The sequence below is a fragment of the Corvus cornix genome, chromosome 5, assembly GCF_000738735.6.
Source record: "Corvus cornix cornix isolate S_Up_H32 chromosome 5, ASM73873v5, whole genome shotgun sequence".
NCBI classification, from domain to species: Eukaryota; Metazoa; Chordata; class Aves; order Passeriformes; family Corvidae; genus Corvus; species Corvus cornix.
This window is the reverse complement of record NC_046335.1, coordinates 10419833-10443495: the sequence shown is the minus strand read 5'-3', so window position 1 is coordinate 10443495 and position 23663 is coordinate 10419833. Positions and strand designations below refer to the sequence as shown.

Here is a 23663-nt window from a genome sequence, read left to right as displayed (position 1 = left end):
ACCAAGCACAGATCCCCGACCCTGCCCGACTCGGCTTCCCTCGGGCAACTGAGCTTTGTATGGAATCCCATTCAAACCACGCCGTAACCTTCCGCCAGAGGGGAGGCGGATGGGGAGGGGGGGCAAAGTAGTCCCTCGCCACGCTCCTCCCGGGTCCGAGTTCCCGGCGGGGCGGCGGAACCGGGGCCGAGCCGGGGAAGCGGCCGGGGAGGGGCTCCCCGGTGGGGGGTGCGGCCCCGCCTCCCGCCCGCTCCGCTCGGAGCAGAGGAGCGCGGAGCAGAGGCATCGCTGGGCGGAGAGATCCTGGAGCCCGCACACACACGGCCGGCGGTCCGCCTCCACCGCGCCCAGCGAACGGAAGCGCCGGGCCGCCGCGATGGACAGGCGGCGCCGGCCAATGGGCGGGCGGGATGGCCTCCCAAAATGTAGGTTTGGCCAATGGGAAGGGGCAGGAGCGGGGGGAGGCGGGGCTGGCCGCGGGCAGCAGCGCAGGTTGAGCGGAGTCCCAGCGCAGGGCTGGGATGAGCCTCAAAGTTCGGGGCGATCGCGGTGGGGGATGTAGCAGCGCCGCCACCGCCGCGTACCGGCCCGGCCCGCCCCGGCTCCCGCCCGCCCTTGGCGCCTCCCACAGCCCCCCCCCCGCAGTTTTTAAACTCTGATCTCCCCCCCCCCCCCCCCTTCTTCTCCACACCCCCCCCTCCCCTTCCTCCCCTAAATGCCAGCCATGATCGAGAAGGGCCCGGAGGTCTCGGGGAAACGGCGGGGCAGGAACCAGAACGCCGCCGGGGCGAATAATAACAACAACGGCGGCAGCAAAAGTTTATCCGCCGCCCCCAACGGCAACAGCAGCGTGAACTCCTGGGAGGAGGGGAGCTCGGGGTCGTCCAGCGATGAGGAGCACGGTGAGGAGCGGGTGCGGGGTGGGTTTTTTTTTAGGGGGGGCTTAGGGGCCGCTCGGGCCCACGCGGGTAACGCTTCTTCCTCTGCCTCCCTCAGCTGGCGGCGGAATGAGGGTCGGGCCGCAGTACCAGGCGGTGGTCCCTGATTTCGACCCCGGTAAGTCTTTATTATATTTTAAGGGGGGCAACTCCTCCCCCTCATCCAGTGCTTTGGACCCCTCCCGATGAGCGGGGGTACTCCCCCCCCCGCCTCCCCCGGGTTCTGTTCATCGGGTCCAAAAATAATCTCTCCTTAATTCCAGTCTCAAACACCCAGAGCAAGAACAAGGACCCCCCCCCCCTTCCCCTTCCTCCCCCCTTCCCCAGCGCACACGGTTGATAAAAGAAGTCTCGATGCTTTCCAGAGGGCGCTTTGCAGGCAGGGAGGAACAGGGAAGCTGGCAGGACTGGAGGAGGCAGGAGATGGCAGTTGGGTGGGTTTTTTTTTTTCTTCTTCTTTCTTTCTTTCTTTCTTTTCTTCTTTCTTTTTTTCTTTTGTTCGGGTTTTTTTTTGTTTGTTTTTCTTTCTTTTTTTGTTCGTTCTACCCTCTCATAAACTCGTGTTTCTGTGGCCTCAGCGATAGGGGTGGAACTAGAAGACATCAAGTTATAATTATAATTTTTTTTCGAAGGTATTTAGAAGTGACTTAGGTCTGTATTTTAATTTTCTCTCTTCCTAAGAAGCTGGTTGCCTCTGTCCTCCAAAAGAAAAAAATAATTGTTTCGTGATCCAGCTATTCTGCTGCGGTTCTTTGTAAGCTAATTTAAAGTGGTATGGAAGCAAATTTTGAGCAAACAAAGGAATTGGGGCTGTGCTGAAAGGCAGGTGCTGGAAGCACTGTTGTACTGATGTATCTCCGTGTATAGAAAGACAGGCTGTTGACCTCTTTAGTTTGAAATCTAAGCTTGGTTTTTTTTTTTTTTTTTTTTTTTTGTATTGTTCCTTTGTAAGTGGAGGTTGTAGCTAGTGAAAACCCTCCTTCTGTTTGGAGATCCTAGCGTTTGGAGTTGTCCCTTTGCCCAGCCCAAACTTAATTGAATCCTCTGCACCTCTCACACTAAAACAAAAAGAATGGTGTGGAAAGCCACAGTGTCTCCTTATCGAATAATCCTGAGAGTTGCTATTGTGTGGACTCAGGAAAGAGATTTATCGTGGGTCATCCTCAGACTGTGCACTAATGTTTGATGCCTTTTTTGTTACTAAATATATATGTCTGTTCCTAACTGTTAAGGTCTCAGGGTGGGGGGAGGGCAAAGAGGATTTTTTTTTCTTAAGTTCATTATTACTTGTATTCATTTACAGAATAATTTTTCCCCACTCCTTTCCCCCTTCTTTTTCTTGACAAAATAAGATACAAGGGAGGTCCATTTCTTGTTTGACCAGGAGGAAAAAGGGGGCGGACAGGGGGGAGGAGGAGGAGGAGGAGAAGGGAGGGGGAGGAAGGGGGAGCTGTTAGCTAGGCAGCAGTTGACACTGGTTTTCAATCTGTAGGTCAAACGCAGCATTTCTGTAACACACGACGTGCATCACACTGACTTATCAGCCACGTATCACAACAATACTTGGGCTTTTTGGTCACCCTGGTGAATTATGCTCTTTTGAGCAATCCATTTATCTAACATAATAGATGGAGGGGGAAAAAATACTGTGAGCCGCTTCCTCACCGTTGTGTACTGAGATGTACATTGTTCTGGTTTAAACTTACAGACATACAGTGACCTATACAAAGGTTATTGCTTTCTGTGCTGTGTGGAGTGGAAGGGAGGGGGGAGTGTGTGATGTGAAGAAACAAATTTTTTTCTGAGTAATCTGTACCCTAACACGGGATCAGCAGGTGATTGTGTTTGAGTACATAGTGTAATACAGAAAGCTCATAGTAGGTTCACCCAAAGTAAATGACCAGTCTTCTGATGACCTGAATGGACATCAGATCTTCCTTTACTGGCCTCTGGGGTTTTTTTTTCTGTTTCTGGAAAGTATACCTTTTAGTTAAGAAGTTTGGGGTGAACTTTTGTCTGCTTGTGTATGGAAAAGTTTGTTTCCTGTCTTGTGGAATTACCCAGGAATCATTTTGCAATGCCACGTTGTTCCCTGAATTTTGTCATCTCTTCTTGGTCCTAAAGGCTAAAAGCTGCATTAAGTTCATTTGTTATGTCTCTTCTGTTTCCCTCTTTAAGAAACAAAACCCTAAATAAGCCTAACATGCTGCACTAAGACCTTTTGACTAAAACTATTAAGTTGTCCTGTCTCGCTGGTAACATCAAAAGTTAGCTTGAAATAGTGTTATCAGAGTGCAGAGATACTGTGTCTGCCTCTCACTAAAAATTTTAGTGACTGGTTGACCAAAGGATCCTAAAGCCTGAAAATTGTTTGTTGTTGAGTTGTGGAGGCTTTCTCCTTCAGGTTAGCTGGCTGGTAAAATGTGGAGTGCTCATGCTGCTCTGACTGTGTCTGAGGGGAAAATAACACAGACCAGGCCTTGTGTGTATTTGTTTTTTTTAAACTTAATGTTCAGTTATACCTCGGGTTTGGCTGAGGTGTATCTGTAACTGCTTATTCTTACATCAGCATTTTACGTGGGAGTTCCTCTGTCCCCATGCAGAGGGGCAGAGAAAGCATTTAATTTTGTTTCACTTCTCAGCCACATGTGAGCTGCTGCAAAGAGTGGTGAAGTTAGGAAAATTCTGAAAGGTCTGAAATCCTTTTCTGTGCAGCTGCAATAGAAAAGAGAGGTAGAGCAAGGCAGTGGTGGGATGTTGATCTGAGTATCATGAATTAAATAGTCAGAGAAGAGCAAAAAACTATTGCATGGTATGGCCTGTAAGTGAAGAGAGTGTTCTCAGTGGTTGCGTAAATTTAGGAAGTGAAGGGACTTCATCCTCTTTTAGTTAGCATGGAGAAGGGTAGAAAGTTCTTGTCTCTCCCTTGTTTTACCAGAGTATAGGGAAAAGGGTTAAGGGTTGTGCAGCTTTGTTTTTACTTTTTCCTTGGAACCAGAAAATGACAAGTTCACACTCTGAATTAAAATACCTTGGTGTAAGTTTGTAATATTCCTTGCAGCTAAAACTTGCTGTGGCAGTGGCCAAGGAAGGGCCTGATGTGATTCTTTGACTGTAAAAAATGCTCATGGCTGGAATCCTATGTAGGGGGTGGTTCTTACTCACAGCTCCTTTAGTAAATCTCTGTATGGTGGCAAGGCCTATTCCATGAGCTGGCAGAGCTTGTAGGTTCTTCACTAAATTTAATGTTGCTATCCTTTTTACCCATCCCAATCTCCCCATATTTTGGGAAAGTGCATTCTCACCACATTGATCCCACTTCTTTTATTATCTCAAAATCTTACAGGTCTGTTATTATTGTTACAGTACTTAACACCTTTATTATTATTTGCATAATATGAGTAGCTGTGCAGTAATGACAAGGCTTTTGCAGAGGCAGTGTGTGTATTAAACAAGCCAGTTCAACTTGGGAGAAGAATAGGGAAAACTTCTTGGGCTGAAAATCCCATGCCAGAGCTCACTAGACTCAGTAAAACTTGCACTTCAGCTATGCTTCACTGTTTGGCCTTGAGTTCACAGATGTAATATGAAAAATTGCTATTGTGTCTGCTATTTATTCTCTTATTAGAGCTCAGAATCAATTATTTGCCAGCCCAAAATTCTGTATGTTAAATGAAGGCTGATATTGGTAGGTCAGCATTTCTTGTAAGTTCTGAAACTGAGACACGGAAGGTTTTGGAGAGGCAGACTATTATGGTTCTTTTAATCCATACAAATGAAACCCACATGTCTTGTTAATAGGAAAACTTAGTGGAAGGAAACATTGTATATCCTAAAGCTGAATAAAAATCTTTCATATGGGGAAGCACTGATACTGTACTTGACCATTTTATTTGTTGCTTATTAATTTATGCTATTGGAACTCTGAAAATAGGAGGAAGAAAACATTAGTGAGCACTTGAACACAGCCAGTGAATTTCACTAAAGATTAAAGCTTCCATAATTTTGAGGAGTGTTAAATAACTCCCTGAAGAGAACAGTTATTCCAAAATTTTGACTTATATTGAAGGCAGATGAACTTTTTTTTCTCCTTTGTAGGATTACAACTTTAGATTTCCTTATTTGTTGCAATGGCAGTAAAAATACAAGCCACATCTTGCATCTTTGGACGTTGGTTGTGTCGGTCATCTTTGGAAAGCAGCTTCTGGGGCTCTTTCCAGTAGAAACAGATGAGGAAAAGCAGGTTTGACTCAACAGCGTCTTGTGGAAATGCAAATTTGGGATGTATGTCAGCTGGTAGACTTCAATCCCTTACTTGCAATGTTGCTGTCTTCCCAGTTTTTTGGTTTCATACTGTAACAGTTAAAGTAAGTAAAAATGGTGGAAGGAAATCCACCTGTAGTGCTTTCACCCCTCGGTTCAGAAAAGCCTGTTGGTAGGTGCTCACTGCCAGAATGCCACTAATCCTTGAGGAGCTTGTTCTCTGCTCCACACTGTTAGCTGCACTGTGTGCTCCTGCACAAACAGTTGGCATTCCCAGGCCTTCGTTTGTGATGAAGACTGTGTTATTTCAGTATTGCCAGAAAATGAAGGGGGAAAAAAAAGAAACCAGCAACCCTTTTCACTATAGTGAGAAACCTTGTCAGTGTAGTTGTGTCTAAGAAGAGTTTAAAAAAAAGCCCCAAGATAGTCTCTGCTGTCTCTTATCTGGAGTGCCTGATCACTGTATGGAAGTGGTGGCGTGGCCATGTGCTAGGGGAGGGAGCTAATACATCCATCCAACTCTGGCTGTTAAAACGTGCCTACCCTCTGCCTGTTTAGGTTCAAAGGTTGAAAGTATAATATTGGGACAGCCCATGGGTGTCTGATTCCCCTAGAACTGTTATATTTCTCTGGTGGTTGTAAAGGCCATGTTTTATTAGGTTGTATCATCAGCTACTTCATGGGGTTCTGGGCAGAGGCACCTATTGACTTACACAATCAGAACTGTAACCCTTTAACAAGAGGTTGTTATAAGCCCCTTTATGACTTACATTTGACAAGTCCAGCTCCCAGCCTTCTTGTTCTGGTTCTTTCTTTGCAGCTAGTCCTGTGCCTCACAGTCCTAATAGTTTGCAAGTAGTCTGACTACCCAATGGGTGTAGAGAAAATGGTATTTTGATGAATGGACTCATCAGAAAAGGGATGAGAAAAAAATAAAAAAGTGCTTTTTAGGTGACACTTTGGGATCTCCATCTAAGCAAGTGGAAAATTCAAAACCCAGCTCCTGAAACTGGAAATACTGGTATCTTGGAAAGCAATCTCATATCTTCAAATGGCTGTGCCTTAAACTCAGCAGGCTGGAACTCCCTTAGTGCAACAGTCCCTTTGGAAAAGAAGGATGAATTAAGAGGGTGTTTGATCTAATCAGCAATACCAAACCATAATGTACTAAAGCCCAGGGTGTTTGGACTGACAGAGGCTGCCTGGTGTCTTGGTAAACCACACACGCCTTGGGTCTTTCACTGTTGTTTGAGGAGATGTACATCATCCCCAACAAGGGTGTTTTCAGAATTAGGTGGTGGAAAATTTAGGTACTGCAGGTTTTCCCTTAAACTCTGGTGGGAGAAGAGGAGCTTTTCCTCCTAGTTGTAGCCAGCTCAGTGCCATACTTCCTCATGGGCTATATTTGTCTTGCCCTCCTTCTCAGAGGTCACAGGCTCTGCCAATGTGCTGTAGTGCAGAGCAGATGAGAAGGTCTTGGACAGGCACTCCACCAGAAACTGTTGCCAAACCCTTGGGTTTTTGTTTTAACTCTGTAGGAATTTAGGTACAGTTGAAGGGTCAGGCTGGTGTCCAGCAGCCCTGTGGAAGCGGGAAGGTAACTCCTACCATCTCCTTACTGGGCTGGCAACTCTGCTGGTGTGTGGATGAGTCTGTCTCATCTTTTTCTGTCATTGGTATGTACTGCTGGTCCAGTCACCAGGGCAGGAAAGGCTGAAATCCTGCTACTACAGAGTGAAGTTTACTTGTAGATGCTGACACTTCAGCTTATCCTCTGTTTTTAAAATTCACCCTGGAGAAAAAGATGAGTAGTGGTCAAGTTGGAAACTTTATTATCCATACCTCTGACACCTCAGCAGCAGTACAGCTGTTGATTTGGTGTCATATCTTTTTCACCTGTGGGCTGCTTGCCTGAAGGGAGACCATTTTTAAGCCTACATTGCTCAGCAGTCAGCTTTCACCCAGCCTGTTCACTTGTCCTGTGAAGGGGTGCAGAGGTGCTCTAGTGGTGAGCACGGCTCCCACTCAAACATGTTTCAAGGCACAGTTTTGGAGCTTTCTCATTATTCAAATAGCACCGAGAACATCCTTCTCAAACCTTAATGCTGTTGTAAACAAACAAATCTCTGTGTAGCCAAAGCCTGTGGCTTCTTTCCCTGCCTGGCACATGCAGTGTTTGTATGTGGAGGTAATAGCTGTCTCATGTACTGACAAATGTATTAATGGCTGGACTGGAATTAATACTAGGTAGAGTGACTGCTTTGTTCTTCATAGCTGGTTCCTGCTGCTTAATGAGGTGCTCTTAAAACTCTTGTTTTCAGTCCTGGTTAGGTCTGTGACTTGGCCAAGTGAAGGCTTAGAGTTCCCTGTGATTAGTCATTATAATTAGCTCGGAAATCTTTGCCTCTGTGATCAAGGCGCCCTGTATAATGCGGCTTATAGTGGGCTCTCGCCCTGTCACATACCTTCAGAGTAGTATGGATGACAGTGCTCTGCTGGACACATATGTATTTACCTGTGTTGTAACTTTAATATACAATTCCTTCATATGTGCCAGGCAGGTAAATCTGAAGTAACTTCCTCCTCAGGAAAGCGTGGTTAGTGCTAGTCCCCACTTCACTCAGGGCAATTTCTGGCTGTGGCCAAGGCTTGCCTTACCCTTACCAAGTGTAAGGTAAGATTGAGACATGGTGACTAGTAGCTGAGTAAAGAGAGCAAATAAAAAAGAAAACTTTGGCGTAGTTAGAGCATGCCTCTTTCTTAGGAAGTCTGTACCTCTTTCTGTACTGGGTGACCTTGTCTTTTGAGGCTTTGACTTGGCAGCGTAGCAAGATGAGCAATCCCACATCAGGTGTTTAAACTTGAAATAACAGTTTAAAATTCAGTTCTTAAAAATACAAAGTTGATTTGTAAGCTAAACCTGATCATAAAAAGCACTTTTTAAGGAATGCTAGATTAGGTGTCTCTTTCTTTAAAATTTAGAAGCTTTTAATTTATTGTTCCATATGAAAGTTTTGATGACTTTGTGCTTTCTGAAAGTGCAAGAGGATGTGTTCAGCCTTAGTGAAGGCAGTGAAAGTTTCTCTAACATACTGGAGAATTGGGCTGCCTTTGTGCTCCTTACATTGTTTTGAAATGCAGCTGGTTGTGATGAGACTGGCTTTAAGTATTGTATGTCCAACTCAATAAATTTGCTGTACTTTTCATGTAAGGTTTTGAGATGAAACAAGTGAGTTTAACCTACCTTTCCAAGTGTTTTGAAAAATTCAGCTTTATGCAGCAGCTTGCTCTTTGAATTTCATAAAGGAAGTACTGGTAAATGTTGCCTCTCCAGGGGGAGGAGGCTGCAGTAGTGTGATAAAATTGCAAAAAACTACTCTCATGAGGCAATTCTAGTCTATTTTCCCCCCTTCAGCCCTCTCCTTCTATTGTGCAGGTATGTCTAGGGGACATCAGTAGGGTCTCATAGGTACTCTGTGTGTGTAACTAGGTGTGTCTCTGGAAAAATATTCCCCAGCCCTTTTACGGGCAGGAGTTGAAGGTTGTGGTTTTTTTGTCCTTAAAGTTATTTAATCTTTCTTGCTCCCTCCCCTAACTTTATGCTTTTCACCTGGATGGATTTCACAAATATTAACCTGAGAGAGCTTGTTTTTGCAGTGCAGTTGTCTAATTAGGGGAGTCTAACCACGTGGCTGTCTATTGCAGCTTTTCAGTTCTGCTCTCTGTAGGTATCTGGGATAACCTGTCATGATAGCATGTGCATGTGCTTTTAGACGACTGGATGTTTTACCAGGTTGGGCTTTAGTTCAAAGAGAGACTTTGATTTGGATGTTTGGTATTGAAAATAATTATTAGTGTATATGACCTTGAATTGATGTCCTTCTAGACTTTGTAACCCTAGTGTGAAAGCACAGCATAACAAATGTGTAATCGTAGTTGTGGCTTCTGGGTTCAGAAATCCCGAAGGAATATATGTAAACAAGGCTTGCATGCAGGGGTACAATGCCTGCTGGTCCCTGGAGAGGGTACAGAGAGATTCTAGTTCTACCAGGGGGCTTGGGGATAGATAAAGACTAAGAAAAACCTCTCTTGAGTAGGAGATCACCTTCTCTCTGGAAGAACTGAATTGACAGGACTGGGAAAATCTGGTCTACATAACAGCAGTGCTTTTGTTGCAATGCTTTACGTGCAGCTTGTATTGAAATGCAAGGAGATTTTTTCTCTTTCCTCTGACTTCCCACCTTCTTTGGGTGTCCAAACTCATGCCCTGTTCTCATCAGTAACACTGGTCTGAGTTTTGGCCCTGTGTAGATGGTGATGGGGAATTCTTCACCTCCTCCCCACCCCGTGTTGAGAGCCCACTGCCCCATGTAGCAGGTGCTGTTGGCTGGAGTTGCGCATAGTTCTGCGTTTAGGTTGCCGACAGCTGTGTGAGAAGCTAAAAGTGTCGCATCTGTAACCCAAGCTTTTTTGTTCTAAAGAATGTAAAATGATCAGTGATACCAGTGTGCACATCTATTCCTTTGGCTGATGTCTCTCCATCCTTAGGAGGGAGCTGGTATAGGTGCTTCTGGGAGGAGTAAAGGACTGTGAAGGCAGGCAGGCATTTGTACTTTCTTGGTATTGTTTTCTGTCTGGGAATCTTAAAGATGTCCCTCCTGGGACCCTTGTGCTGATTTGTGCAGCTGCTACCATACTGTTCATGACAGTAGCCATGGGAACACAAGTAGGATGATACAAGTTTAAAACTAACTTGTTGCTAGGCAGACCCAGCTCAATGTGTGTGGATTAAGTAGTTGTAACAACAACAAAAAAAACCCACTCCAGATATTCTGCTGCTTCTGCGGGGGAAGCCATTTGGCCTCACCCCTAACTCTGGGTCTTTCTTTAGGCTGGCAGAATAAACTAGCCCCAGAAGAGTCCCCTGACACCAGCCAGCCTTGGGGAAACCCCTCTTGTACATCTGAATTATGAGTAAGTGGTGGCTGGGGGGGGGCAGCAGATGCAGAAGGTAGGTTTTGACACAACCTTTTCTAAAAAATCAAGTGCTGTGAAGTAAAGCCATGTGCCTCCCAATGCAAAACTATTGTGCCACTCAGTCTAAAAGTTTTAGCTTGCATTAAAATAGGTACTGCTACAAGTGACATGCACTAAACAAAGGTCATGGGCTTAAAATACCACAAGATCGCTTCTAAACTCTGGCTGTAAAAACTTAAAATTATGACTAAGGCAAGGTAAACACCTTCAAAAATTGCACTGCTTTTGCACCCTGTTAGCGTAGGTACTCTCTGTGCTTCATGAACTGGTGTAGACCTTTTAACTTGTTGGTAAGTTGTTTTGTCCCAAGCTTGTGTTTTGGCATTTTATGCTCAAGAAACAAGAGCAGTCTGTACCCTCATGTTATTTTTGTTGTTGATGTCTGACAAAGGATGGCATGTTATAGGGGCCCAAAGGGAACTGGAGACCCAAACTTGAAGGGAGTGATGGCCCCTGTATGCTTTTTGAGGGCTGAGCTCCAGCATTCTTTGTCCCTGCAGCTGTTGGCTTCCTGTATCACAGCAGTAATTAGTTATGCTCTGGCCACTGGTTTAAATGGATCTTTTTTATTTTATAAACATTTGCTGTGCCATAACTGTCATTCCTGTTGGAATAAGGCCATTTATAGAGATGCTCCCAATTACCACCTGCTCCTTTTCTTTCTTAGCAAAATACACTCTTACCTAATTTAACCTCCCACAGCAATTGCTTTGAAGTTGTTTTCTCTTTGCGTCTTGGCTCACTGCTATACCTTTTCCCTCTGACCACCCTAACAAACAGTTTTTTTGCAGTTGTCCTTGTTTGTCCTTCCAAAAATTACCTGCTTCTGGGGAGAAAGCCTACTTGCTTGGTTAGTCCCAAACATTTCTGTAGTCAACTCTTACAAGAAAAGATTTCTTTCCTTTAGTATGTCTCAGCCCTTTTTTTAGTTTCCTAAGTGCTACTTGTGGTTCTCCAACTTTCATTAGAGTTTTAGTACAGTTTATGGATTCTCTCCACCCTCTTACTAACCCAGCCCTGCTTGGATTTCTCTGCTCTTCTCTGTGTTCCCGACTCCTCTTTCTTGGTACTTTGTTCATCCAGGAGAGACACCCACGTCTGAGCTTCATTGTAGTTGTATTGTTCCAAGTTCCCCCTTAGACTGGAAGAAAGTGGTCATGACTTTTATTTTGTTACAATTTTGCTCTGTAAGAGGGGAAGATATAGCAGAACTCTGTCCCTTAACCTCTTCTACAACTTCTCTGGACATGGTATCTGCCTGCTTTTCAAGCATTTGTGTAGCAGTGACGTTTTTGCTTTTTTGGGCTCCTTAAGGCTTTTGTTTCATCACTGGATAATTTCTGCCTCAGCTTCTCCTGTGGAAGCCACTTGTTCTTGTAGGAGCAAATGCTCCCCCCCACTTTAGCTGGTGGAGCATCTCTCTTTGGCCAGTCATGTCACTCTTCTGAACTGTTGCTGCTGTGAGCAAACAGGTATGTGAGAGAGGTGAGAGAGTTGATCTTTCCTTCAGCCAGGGCTGCCCTGGGAACAGGCTGAGTGCTTGTCTGGAGCCTTTAGCCGGCCCCTGCCTGCTGGGCACAGAGGCTGAATTGCTGAGAGTAGCTCTGAAGCCTGTCCTATGAATTTGGAGAGAGAGGGGAGGTCTCCTTGCCTGTTTTGTGAATAAAGCAAACCTTGAGGTTGCTGGCTGACTCAAATCTGCAAACAGTGTGGACATGCAGAAGCTTCTCTCTTTGCTGTAGTCTCAGCCTTGGGCTCATCATTGTGTGTGCTGAGGGGAGGCTCGGAGGGTACAGCTGGATATCATCTGAAGTTCTCATCACCTCTCTTCTCCTCTTAGGCTTTATGCAAGTATCAAATAACTTGGGAGAAAGGCTTGCTGGTGGGAACTTGGTGGTGGAAGGATGATTTTTCAGAGCTGTCCTCTGGATTTCAGCCCAAGAGCTGAGTTGCTTGGCAAATAATTTCTTTGTATGTGTACTGGCTCTGAGAAGTGGGTCTGCTCTGTGGGAAACTGCTGCATTGTGCTCTAGCTCTTTCTGGTTTTTGGATGGGTTTTTATTCCTCTTGGTTTGGTTTTTGAGATGATTCTCCCCCAAGATTTGCCTGGGATTGTGAGTGCAGGGGATCAGTTTATTTTCTTGGGCATTTTCAGGTGAAACAGCAAGCTGTCCTCCACACACAGGTCAGGTGCAGTCCTTGTGGTGCAAACAGGGCAGGCACAAATCCAGCCATTCTGCCAGCAGGCTGAAAATTGGCAAGAGTTTAGGAGTGTATTTGTAGATTTGGGTGAAAAATTACTTTTTCTACTGAAACAGATGCAAAGATGATTGTAGTTGGGAGGTCATGTAGTTTGCTCTGGTGCATCTAGTGACTGGGGAACATCCAAGTGCTGATGCAGAGTGGAGATGGCAATCTGAGACTGACCACTACTGGTTTGAAAGGAGGGATGTAGATTGAGGAGACATTTATAAATGCTAAAGCTATTTTAAAGTGTGTGTGTGAGTAGTTATGTTAGGCAGATTCATGTTGTTTATTGTACTCATCTTGCTGAAGTTATTCTGAAGGATGGAGGAGAAATAAAGACAGAACTTCCTGAACCCCTAGTAATATTTTTAGAGATCATAAAAGCAAATAAATGAGCTGTTGGAGAGTTAGACTTGGGAGCAGTCCTTGTTGCTCAGACACTTGCTGGGAAAGGGGACTGTTTGATGCCCTCTTACCTGAGTTCTTGTGAAAGAGGCTCTGGGAGCTGATACCGGGCTCTTCTTTGAAGCAGCCATCTCCGAGCTCTGTTCGGTGGAATGCTGTCCTGTCTGGTTATCGCTCCCTCTGCTCTGGCCGCTGTGTTGCCCACAGCAATACCTCCATAGCAGCAGCCACATCCTTTTGTTACAGCTGGAGAGAAGGAAATCACTGGGTGCAGTAGCATTGCCTGCGAAATGATTTCAGTATCTTCTGGGTGGGGGGGTAGGCGGAGATGTAATGGGGTCTCTGAGAGATGGATAGGAGAAATCTTTCCAGTGACTATGTAGTTTGCCTGTTAATTCAGGCAGTGGATTTAATTCATGCTGCTGGGACTGGGACAAAGCTTGGAGCAGGTGCACACCCAGAGCCTGCTTAAGTTGGATAGATGCCTGCTGAAATGTTTATCAAACATGAGAATAAAAGGAAAAAGGTTGTATTTAACCTTTTTTTGATGATGCATTTTAAAAATAGCTTATGTTTCTAAAGTCAGCAGCAGTTACAACCAGGGTTTGAAAAATGGACTTGGCACTTGCAAGCCACAGTGGGAAACACCTGTGCCGCAATACGCCCTGCAGCAGGAAGGGTTGCCAGGGTCGGGTGCTGCTCCCTTACCCTGGTGCTTGTTGGCTCTTGCAGCAGGGTTCTCCTTGTGTGCTAGGGTTGCCTTTGCACTCTTACTGCTGCTCTGTTCTTACTTATTCATCAGTAGACATAATTTGGCTTGATATCTGTATTTCACTGCTGTAAAAGTGATTCTTAGCCTCTGGAGTAGAAAAGAATGAATCTAGTTACTCTTAGCTCAGTTTTACCCCTGTAAAACTATGGCATGTGGGTGAGGCACTGAAGCTGCATCCAAACTAAGGAAGACACTACTGCACTAATGTGCTAATTTTATACTCTTACTTGGCAGGTTGCCTTTGTAATCAAAGGGCTGGAAATTTTTCGGTTTGAACAAAATGTTCTAAGTAGCTGCGCTCTAGGTGGAAACAGATTTGATACGGGATACTGCCTTCAAAAGAAATCCATCTTTCCATATCTTTCTGGGCATAATCATTCTAACTAAAATTTGCTTTCGTGACTAAGTGAAGCTGTAGCCAAGATCTGAGTAAGGCTTACCTGTGGAGTTTCCTTTGCAGAGGTGTGTCTCATAAATCTCTGCATCTCATGGGAATGGAGGGAAGGGGATGTTTTCAGGAAGTACCTGGAAGCTTTAGGAATGACAGTTGTAATGAATTTCAGCAGAACTATTCTGTTGCATGTCATTTTCTCCCTGTTTGATTAATAACTATTGTGTGGGCTTGGTGGAGAATTTGGTCAAAACACAAAAGCATTTTTAAACAAGTTTGACAGAGAATGTCCTGGTGAGTTGTACAGTACCTGACACATGGAGATTATGCAGTAGGGAGTAAATATCTGATTCTCATCAATAGCGTAGAAGTAATTAAAAGCATCTTTTGATGCCCTTGGGTTTTTTCCCCTTTGTTTTAGGGAATCAGTGATCACTGACTAGAGAACATATGTATCCAGATTTACTTTTTCCGACAAAAACGTCCACAGGAACAGAACAATCACAGAACAGTTTCATATTTCTAAACTTGTTTGAAATGAAATGCTAACTCAAAGACCATGTTTATGTTACTGGAAAGCTTAAAACAAATGGCAGAATTGCTTTCAGGCTGTATGAAACGTGTCTTTCTGTTGCCTTTGATTTTTTTTTTTAAGTAACTTCCCGTGTTCATGAATCTAATACAGAAATTTCAATACACTATTTTCTAATGAGCCTAAAATTTCTCCTTCTGCAATACTGTAATGAGAGCTGACTGCTAAACTTCATTGCTTTGAGTTTGAGATGAAACAAAACTCTGTGCCATATGTTAAAAGGACAAGCTGACTTGACAACGACAATGTGTTTTATCTTCTGCATTCTGGCAAGATTTTGTAGTCCTGGAGGGCAACTGTAGGGAGAAAGAAATTGGTGAATATTCAAGAATGATACGAGAAGGACTTGTGAGGTCAGCAGAGATGGAAGCTTAAATGTCTAAGATGGGAGGTGGGTAACAGAAAGAAGGAAGAAAACCAAGATCAGCTAGAAAGTGGCAGTGGGCAAAAAAATAAAAAAACCCAACAAACCCTCATGTTTTTTGTGTCCTCTTCTCAAGATACTTGGCTATTCTTTCTGTTGTTTTGTGACTTGATAGATTCAACATACAGTTCTCAGTTCAGGTTGAGTGCAAATCCACTCTTCCTTAACTTTGGAGAATATGGTCTTGAATTGAATTCCTGATATTGGAAGACAGTCAAGCTGGTGGGGTGGTGCTAGAAGGGAAGCTACATTCATGACAGTATTGAACTGTCTAAAGGCTGCTGTGTCTGATGGCCTGACACCTCCGCATTGAGCTGAGCTGCTGCTTCCATCTACAGCAGCTCTTCTTGTCTGTGTTAGGGGCTTATGTACGTGGCTGGGTACTGCTCTGGCATCCTGGGCAAAAAGGCAGCTTGCCTGGTGATGGGAGAGCCAGAGCAAGCCTGTCCTTCCTTTCTCTCCTCCCAGGCAAGGAGACCTGTGGCTTTTTCTACTCACATGCCCTCTGCCACACCTGCAGCTGCTCAGGCCATTCAGCTGAAGGTCTTCTTTGCCACGGCTTCTGTTTTGCCCTTTCCAGAAGCAGTGTGCTTAGAAGTTGAGGGCTTACATAGTGGGGTACATGTTTTGTTTGGCACTTGCTGTTGCTGCTGTTGCTTGTGATTTCCTGTGACCATCAGCAGAGTGTGATGTCCTCCACAGCACTGTTAACGTGCCCCTGCTGTGCTGGGCTTGGTCACCACGGAGCTGATGACTTGCTTGCCATAACCTGTGATAAAGGGGTGTGGGGGGATTGCAAGTGTGTGTTTCTGCTGTATATTTTACTCTCTGGTTGGTTGTCCTGCCTGTTCTTTGAAGCCAAACAGCATCCCTTTGTACAGCTGTCAGGGCATGGGGACCTCGTGTATGATTACCTGGATTGTGGCAGGCTGCTGGAAGTGTGAGCGAGCCAAATGAACTGCTGGCTCTGGGGAATGTGCCCGAGCCAGATGCAGGAAGAGCCAAACACTGTAAGTCACCATGCAGGCCAGCTCTTGGCATGACATTCAGCTGAGTAAAGTTGCAGGACATTTGCTTTGCACAGTCTGGAGTCTGGATTCAGCTCTGAGTGGATCTTCTCAAGTCTTACTACTTCTGTTCAGGCTTGAGTTTTACAGTAGAGGTCCTGTTCTCCACCTCTGTGTTCTACTCCATATAAGTTCTTGGCTAAATACTTGTTTGGGTTAAGGAGCCCTTATGGCTTCCTCTCTTTCCACCTCTAAGCTCCCTTCTTTACAGACGCCTTGCTTCATCCCTGAGCAGCACAAAGCACTGTATCTTTTCGGAGGGGGAAATATTGTCATTACCCTCATTTCTGGATCTCTGAGACACTCTGACCGGCCTCGTCTAGCTCGGATCTTGTGAATCATGTCAGTTCCTGTTCCTTGTGCTATTTGACAGACCTACCCCTTCTGGAAAACAAGCAATCAGGCACTCGTGCACTGTTCCAATAGCACGTGTTCAGAGCAGGACCCTCCATTGCCATTGGGGTGTCCTTGATGCAGCAGGTGGTTACTCTGGTGCTGAGTTTTGTCAGGTGTCCCCAGAACCCTGTTCAATAAGAACAGGCACTTTGTGCTGGTGCCATTGTTATACAGGCATGAGATCCCTCTTGCACTTGGATCACAGTACAGTTATACCTTGTTGTTTCACAGATGCATTTGTGTCACACAGCTGTGGGATGACAAAGCTCTTCCTGTCAAAACAGATGTTTAAGTGGCTATTTAACTTACCTTGTAGTGAGCTATCTCCATGCAACTACAACTGGGTGGACCAGGAGTATGGGCTAGCACTAAGGGAAGTGGTGGGAATACTTCCTCCAAATGGCCATAAATAAATAGTCTTTGCTCGTGGCCAAGCACAGCTAGAGTGTTAGTGAAACGAGCAAGGGAATGAAGTAATGGTCATGGACAGACTCTGGAATGAATTGGACAGGGGAAGCTGTCAGCACTCCAAAAATGGCCCTTCTGTGTAGATGTCTGACTAATTGGCGGTGATGGGGGAAAGTGCACGTAGGATGCTGGGATTTGACACAAGCCTCTGAAGGGCTCTCGGGCATATCTGACCACTGCCAGTGGCTTGACTGATAGGAGAAGCTGACTGATAGGTTCCTTCTTGGGTTTAGATGTGTAGGAACAAGAGGTGGGCAGTGGCACGGGAAGAAAAATAACCTGTTCCCCTCTTCCAGTCATTTGGATTGTCAAGAGTATGAGCTTGTGCTGGGATTGGGGAAAATGAATCCTCTTGCCTGTAGCATTTATGGCTCTTGGTACTTACTTCTGTCCACATAGATGAGCTTGGGACATTTGTGTGCCACAGGAAGAGTAGAAACTGTTCCCGTTCAGGACAGAACTTTCAGGGTACAGTTAATCCAGCCAGTAAGATGAGTAATTAGCAGCTGTACTCTGCATGTGTGTTCTCCACAGCTAAGCATTCATCAAATTCTTAAGTTTTGTATTCTCTTAGCCCCCAGCTGGGTCACCTCTCTTTTTGCAATGGAGGCTGGAACTTGAATGAATGAGAAATCAGTTGGCAGGTGAGCCAGTGTGGTGTACAGATAGTGTGGTGATGCTTCTTCCCCTTCCTCCTCCTTTTGGCCCAGTGGCTTCAAATCTTGTTCTGAAAAAATATCCTCGAGTTGATTTTTCAAATGGGGCAACCATCAAGTCTTCCCTTAATAAGAAAAGGTAAACTTCGTTTAGAGTACTCTGCCCTGCAGCAAAGAACACTGACATCTGAAGGTAAGAGGTGGTGGCAGGGAGAAGACTCCCAAAAGAGCTTGGTTTCATTAAGCAAAGTCACCTAAAATCCTGACATGTGAGAATCATTGCCACTTGGTGGAAATGATGACAGGTGTTTCACCATAGGAAACTCATTGCTTGACTTCCAGTGTGACCTTGGGCAGAAAGCTGAACCTTTTAGCTTTCTCTGTTTTATGTTAAAGCTACCTGTGTTGTTCAATGTGGGGATGAGAATGGAGTGGACAAATGTGTGTGAATGTAGAAACATCAGAGAAGAAAACAACAGCCTGAGAAGAGACTGTGCTTTATAAGGCAGGGCTGGAATTCCTCCTGTCTGATTTGGTGACAATTAAGATGGAAAGAGATGTCAGTGTTTGTGGTCTGTTGTATTAACAGAATTGATGCATCTGAAGTCTGGTCTGACCACAACAGACTAATTCACGTTCTGGAGGTAGAACAGGAAGAAATGTTCCTTTGTAATCTGTCTTCCAAAAGTCAGAAGTGTTTTTGGCTGCAGGCTAACTAAGGTGCATTAACTATTCCACTGTGAATTCCTTGTGGAGACAGTGTGCTTCGTCTGGCTTTATAGCAAAGCAAAGCAGGTGCAGCCAGTGCTTGGCTTGCCTGGCTACCTTGGGGAGGAGCCTGCATTTGTGCACTGGGGGAGAGGGAGAGATGTCTCTAACAGGGAAGGCAGAGGCTAAATTTACACATTTCCCCTTCAGGATGCTTGGAAGGAAGAAAAATATGTAATAAGTAAATGTGTGTTGGGTTTAGACTCTGTTGTGCTGGACTTCTTCTGTGCTTTATGAGTGGCCTTGACATGTCTCAAAGTTTAACTCCTTCCCTCTGCCTGTAATGGAGTGATGAGGGACCAGATTTCCTGGACTGTCCAGTGCTGGTCGTGTATGGGCACATTTCTCTGGTTTATCTTAACTTTAGGTTAAGTTCATGGTGCTGCCTCTCTTGCTTTGCTCATGAAAGAAAAACTGCTCCCAGGGACCTCTGAAGCTGGGGAGTTCTCTGGTCTGACTGTTTTGGTGTTGTACCTCTTAATGTCACGTCTGTGAGTGAAGCCTGGCATGGTAGAGCAGCCACAGCCCCGGAGCCAAGAGTTTCACTGATTCAGGAGAAACCCTCTTACCCCTTACACAGAGGTTTTGGAGGGTGGTTCTTGACAATTTCTGCTCCATGCTTTTTGTTTGTGAAATAGTCACAGAAAAGGGATTCTGAAAATATGGAGATCTGTGCCCTGAAAATCTGTGAGGGGGATACAAGGTACCAGAGAAGGCAGGGAAGCTCTTCAGGCAAGTGTTTGGGGAGGCTGGATTCAAGCAAGTGCCTGAAGCCCAGAATTTCCAGCACTCAAAGGCCTCATCTACTGCAAAAAACTGGAGAAAGGAATGTCAAGTGATGCTAATAGAAGCATGTTCAGTTCTTCCAGATTTCTCTCTAGCTGCTTGCCTGAATAAACACCCTCTGCATCAGTCACACCATTCATTGTCTTATGCCTCTGAGCTATGGTAATTTTCCCCATGATGGTGTAAAACAGGAAATTAGTTCAAAATCTTTATTGGATGACAACTACAGAACTGTCACCTGCGAAGTGATGAGAGGACAGCTGGTCTACAGAGACACCACAGCATTTGTCACTTGGCCATGTGCAAGGTAGCCAGAGGGTGCCGGGTGCCTGCCATGTTTATCAGAAGTCCTTGGTAGTGGAGCTCAGGTTTGTTCCAGCCCCCTCTGTGCAAGGTGTGTCTGTTATTTGGAGACTTTAACAGAACTTGTGTTCAGTTGGCTCTTGGAAGGGAGAGATTAAAAGCAGGTCCTAAATGTGTCTGCTGTGGTCTGTGAAAACCGCAGTCTATTGGATAGTGAAATTATCTTCCTGGGTTCAGTTATAATGGAGCCTTAGGGCATCCTGAGGGGAATAAGCTCTTGTTACTCCGATGTAGAAGCATAATTTAAGGAGGCCCCTCTCAGGGTTCAAGGCCTCCTGGTGACCTACTTTACCATGAAGAGATGCTATGGACAAGCAGGAGCTGCTCCAAGGCTGTGACCAATTACACCAGGCTGTAGTTTGACGTGTTTTCTGACAGATGGGCACACAGGTGAGCCAAGAAGAGGGCAAGAGGTTAGAGTAGCTAGAACAGTTTCTCCTAGATCTTGAAGCCAAACAGACGTTGTCCTAGTCAGCACCTTGTGGGAATAGCTTGCCTATAGAAGAATGAAACAAACACTGGCTCATCAACCTGCTTGCTAGTATGCACCCAAGGGTTCTGGCAAATGTATTTCTGTAAGGTGTATTACCAGCAGGGCATTTTGTGTATCAGACAAATTGGTCTGTAGCTGTTCCTTAGTTATCATAAGATTTTTTGCAGGGCGTGTTTATCACACTAACATAAATCATCCATCCATCTACTGACAAAAATCCCCGCTACTTATTCCTGGAAACTTGCTTACAAATTGTCAGAGTGTGAGCACTCTGGTGGGCTAAGCAGCAAGTCTGAAGTGCATCGTTCTGGCTTGGTCCCTGGTTGGCACAGTATGTGCGAAGGATCCTGGGTGGAGCCCCCGGGTGCAGGAGCAGTTGCTGGAAGTCTGGCTGCCTGCTGCTTGTGTCTTCTCAGCTCTGTGAAATTTCATGCTTTTAAGTGAATGATCTTTCTCAGTAATTGGTCCAGGGCCTTGGAAGAGAGAGGTGTGCAGCACCACGTTCTGCTGTAGAGATGCTTGCAGAGGAGCAGAAAGCAATGTTGCTGGTATTTTGAGAGCAGTCCTTGAGGCCCATCATTCCTAAGTACACTGTGACTGACTCTGTCAGCAGGCAAAGCTCTTTCCTCATGGCTTTTTCACTTAGAGCTTTACAAATTTTTTGAGTTACTGGCTGCGTGCAGGCTTGTGATGGTGGGATCTACTGTTAGTTTATCTTTGAGGCAGAGGTGTGGGTCATCTGCTGCCCAGCAGAAATCCCCCATGTAGGTACTGTGTGACCAGCAAAGCCTTCTACAGCAGAACTTGCAGGAAGGTGATTCAGTATAACTGTACAAAGCACAGCTCCGCCAATATAGCAGGGTACATACTGGGAACGCTCCGGGGATGCTTTTGTACTTAACTGCTATGGAGTGAATCCATGAACTTCAGAGTGTAAATGCCGTGACCCAGAGCCCAGGTGGGTCAGTGGAACAAGTCCCTGTGGGTTGGAGGACTGTAGGCTGAGCCTTGTATTGCCATTTATCCTCTTTTCCAATTTATGATGTGGAAGAATTGTGGGTTTTTTCCTGTCCTATCACTTTTATTTTTGTGTAGCTAGTTGTAATCCACAGTATTGTCTTATCGCATCACCTGTGATTCTCCACAACTGTAAGTTGTCAAGAGACTTGATTAAAGCTTAGCAATATGTTAAAATGTTTTTTAGTAGTCTAGGAGCTCTTATGATAAGAACAAGAAGATTCCTAGAACCTAAGCGTCTTGTCTTCATTAGTTTGGTTTTTTTCTTTAATAGCTGTCTCCAGTGATCTTTTTCAGGCAGTTCACCTGGTGTGGAGGTAACACTTACTGTTCTGAACTTTTCAGAACCACTTCTGCCCACCTGCTTCCTAAAGATATTCTGCACTTGGTACCACAGAGTAGCAGTGCCTGGTTGGAATAAACTGATGTGGCACATGTGGAAGGATGGAATGGGGAAGAAGGGGAGGAGAATTTTATCTGAAACTCCAAAGGCAGGGATTGTCTTCTTTGTTATGACTGGTACCTTGCTTTTCTTTCTAGTTCATTACTTTATTGCTTCTTTTCCCTGTGCATTAGTTTTTGAGAGACTACTAGAAAAGGAGAGGCATAGGTGGAGTTTCCTCTGTTCAGAAGTCTTAACAGAGATAGATCATTAGCTTCTCTGAACTAACTTACCATCCTTAACTCCTGCTCCTTGTTCCTGGGTTTTCCAGAAGATCTTGCTGACTTGCATCAAAACAGGAAGTCTGCAGCGCTGTAAATAACTGGGTGGTTCAGTCTGATTTTTTTCCCTCCAATACTTTACCAGACAGAGTTAAAATTCCTTTTTATTGGCATCAGACATCCTGAGCTAGGGCTAGACTTTCTCTTGGCATGTAATAATCTATCAAGTTTCATTATGGAGGAATGTGGGATTTGAGGGAGAGTGGGATTGGTCCTGCCCTGTCCTTCTGTTGTATTTTGGCAGTATTCCCTCCAAAGATACTGTATGTAAAGACATTGCAGAATGTCAGAGCATCCTTCGACTCAGCCTGAAGGTTGCTATCTGTCTTGACAGTAGGAAAGCAAGGTTTGGTTCAGCAGCCTCTGAGGAGCACACCAGATGGACACAGAGGATTTTGGTTTCCTGGTGAAGTTATGCTGCGGAATTTATACAGTCGTACCAGTATAACCATGGAGCAGCCTCCCTGCAAGTGCAAGAGTGGTCATAATGTGATGTGACTACTTTTTCACCTGTAACTGCTCAGTTTAATTTGCTCTCATCTCCTGTATCTGTACTAAGATTTGAGTTATGACATAACTGTCCTTGCTTGGCTTAGCAGCTACAGGTAAGTTAACTGTACTCTGCAGTGAGATTCCTGAGTGTAAGAAAGAACTTCATGAACGGCTGTTGGTAACTCAGGTATATGGGTATCACTGTCCTGTTATATTCTTTTAGTAGTTTAAGTAAAGCTTAAGCTGTGTAGCACATCTCTGGCTACAGATCTGCCTAACTCTTTGTCTATACTAGAAAGCTTTTCCTGTGTGAGCCGAAATAGGCTGTGAATTTAATCTGCTGTAGTTACGGCATTTGAACCCTTACAGAGGAAGTCCAATCACTTTTGAATAGTTTGGTTTCACCTTCCTTCCTTTTCCTTTCCTATGGGGTCTCCTATTTAGAAAGGAGTTTTGTGAGACCTTAAACAATATCTGGGAAGCTGCAGACTTTCCTAGGTAGGCAAGGCTTCTCATTTCCTACTAGACTCCATTGTGAGGCATTCAGCCGGACACCTTTCTTGTGTCTGGCTGGAGTGGATGCTTTCTGGTTTTGCTTTGCCCACTCTGGCCAGGAGCCATTTTATGATCTTTTGTCTGAAGCAAAAGTGACAAAGCTACCAAGAGACTTGCCCAGTTAACTGGCCTCACGCTGGTGTCTGCTCTCATTAGCACTGGAACCAGATATGCAACTGCTAGTGGTGTCTGCACTGGCAAAGTTAGACATAATTGGGGATATGACTGCAAAGTATTGTAGCTCTCCTGCAGGACTCCACTTCTCTTGTTTGGTTTTTTTGGGTTTGTTTGTTTGTTTTTGTTTGTTTTTTCCTTTCACCTCAGAAAATACTTTTTTGTAGTTCATTGTACTGTGAAAGTTGTTCTTCAGCTGGCACGGTGATCTGCCTGTGTTGTAAGCTGTTAACAGTGGGTGATTCATTCTTTGGGTGTGAGGGATGCTATGGCCACCAGGAGTTGAATTGACTTTCTGTGGTCTTCTCACTTTGAACTGCATCGTGAGAAATTCCCCCAAGATCAGTCCTTTCATGGCTCATGAAGTGCAGCAATTCTTTTTACCCTGGAGTGTGGAACGCTGTCCTGATCACGGCGCTTAGACTTTCTAGCCCTCTGCATGTACGTTTGCAGAGTGCTGAGTATCACCCATGTTGAAGGCAGGAGCAAATTGAGGCGTTGAGGCAAAATGACTTATTTCTGCTCCAGGGAACAAAACATGGTTTTCCAATAGCATCGTTGTTCCATGCTCAGTCACTTTCTATGGTAGCCAGAAATAAATCCATTTTTATACAGCTTTCTCTTCAGAACTGCACT

At 44.9% G+C, this 23663-nt stretch overlaps 1 protein-coding gene across 2 annotated transcripts in view; it reads left to right on the top strand.

Annotated features, from left to right (window-relative positions):
- The first annotated feature begins 361 nt into the window (after nt 1-361).
- Nucleotides 362-23663, top strand: part of RCOR1 (REST corepressor 1) — an 81400-nt gene continuing 58098 nt past the window's right edge. The window contains exons 1-3 of one of the 2 annotated variants that reach the window (XM_039552472.1): nt 362-425; nt 723-902; nt 997-1056. In XM_039552472.1, the coding sequence (XP_039408406.1) occupies nt 377-425; nt 723-902; nt 997-1056 (289 nt within the window). In that variant the 5' untranslated portion in view covers nt 362-376. Of the gene's footprint in view, nt 426-680; nt 903-996; nt 1057-23663 lie in introns of those variants that run through there. The other variant, XM_039552473.1, reaches the window with a different exon arrangement.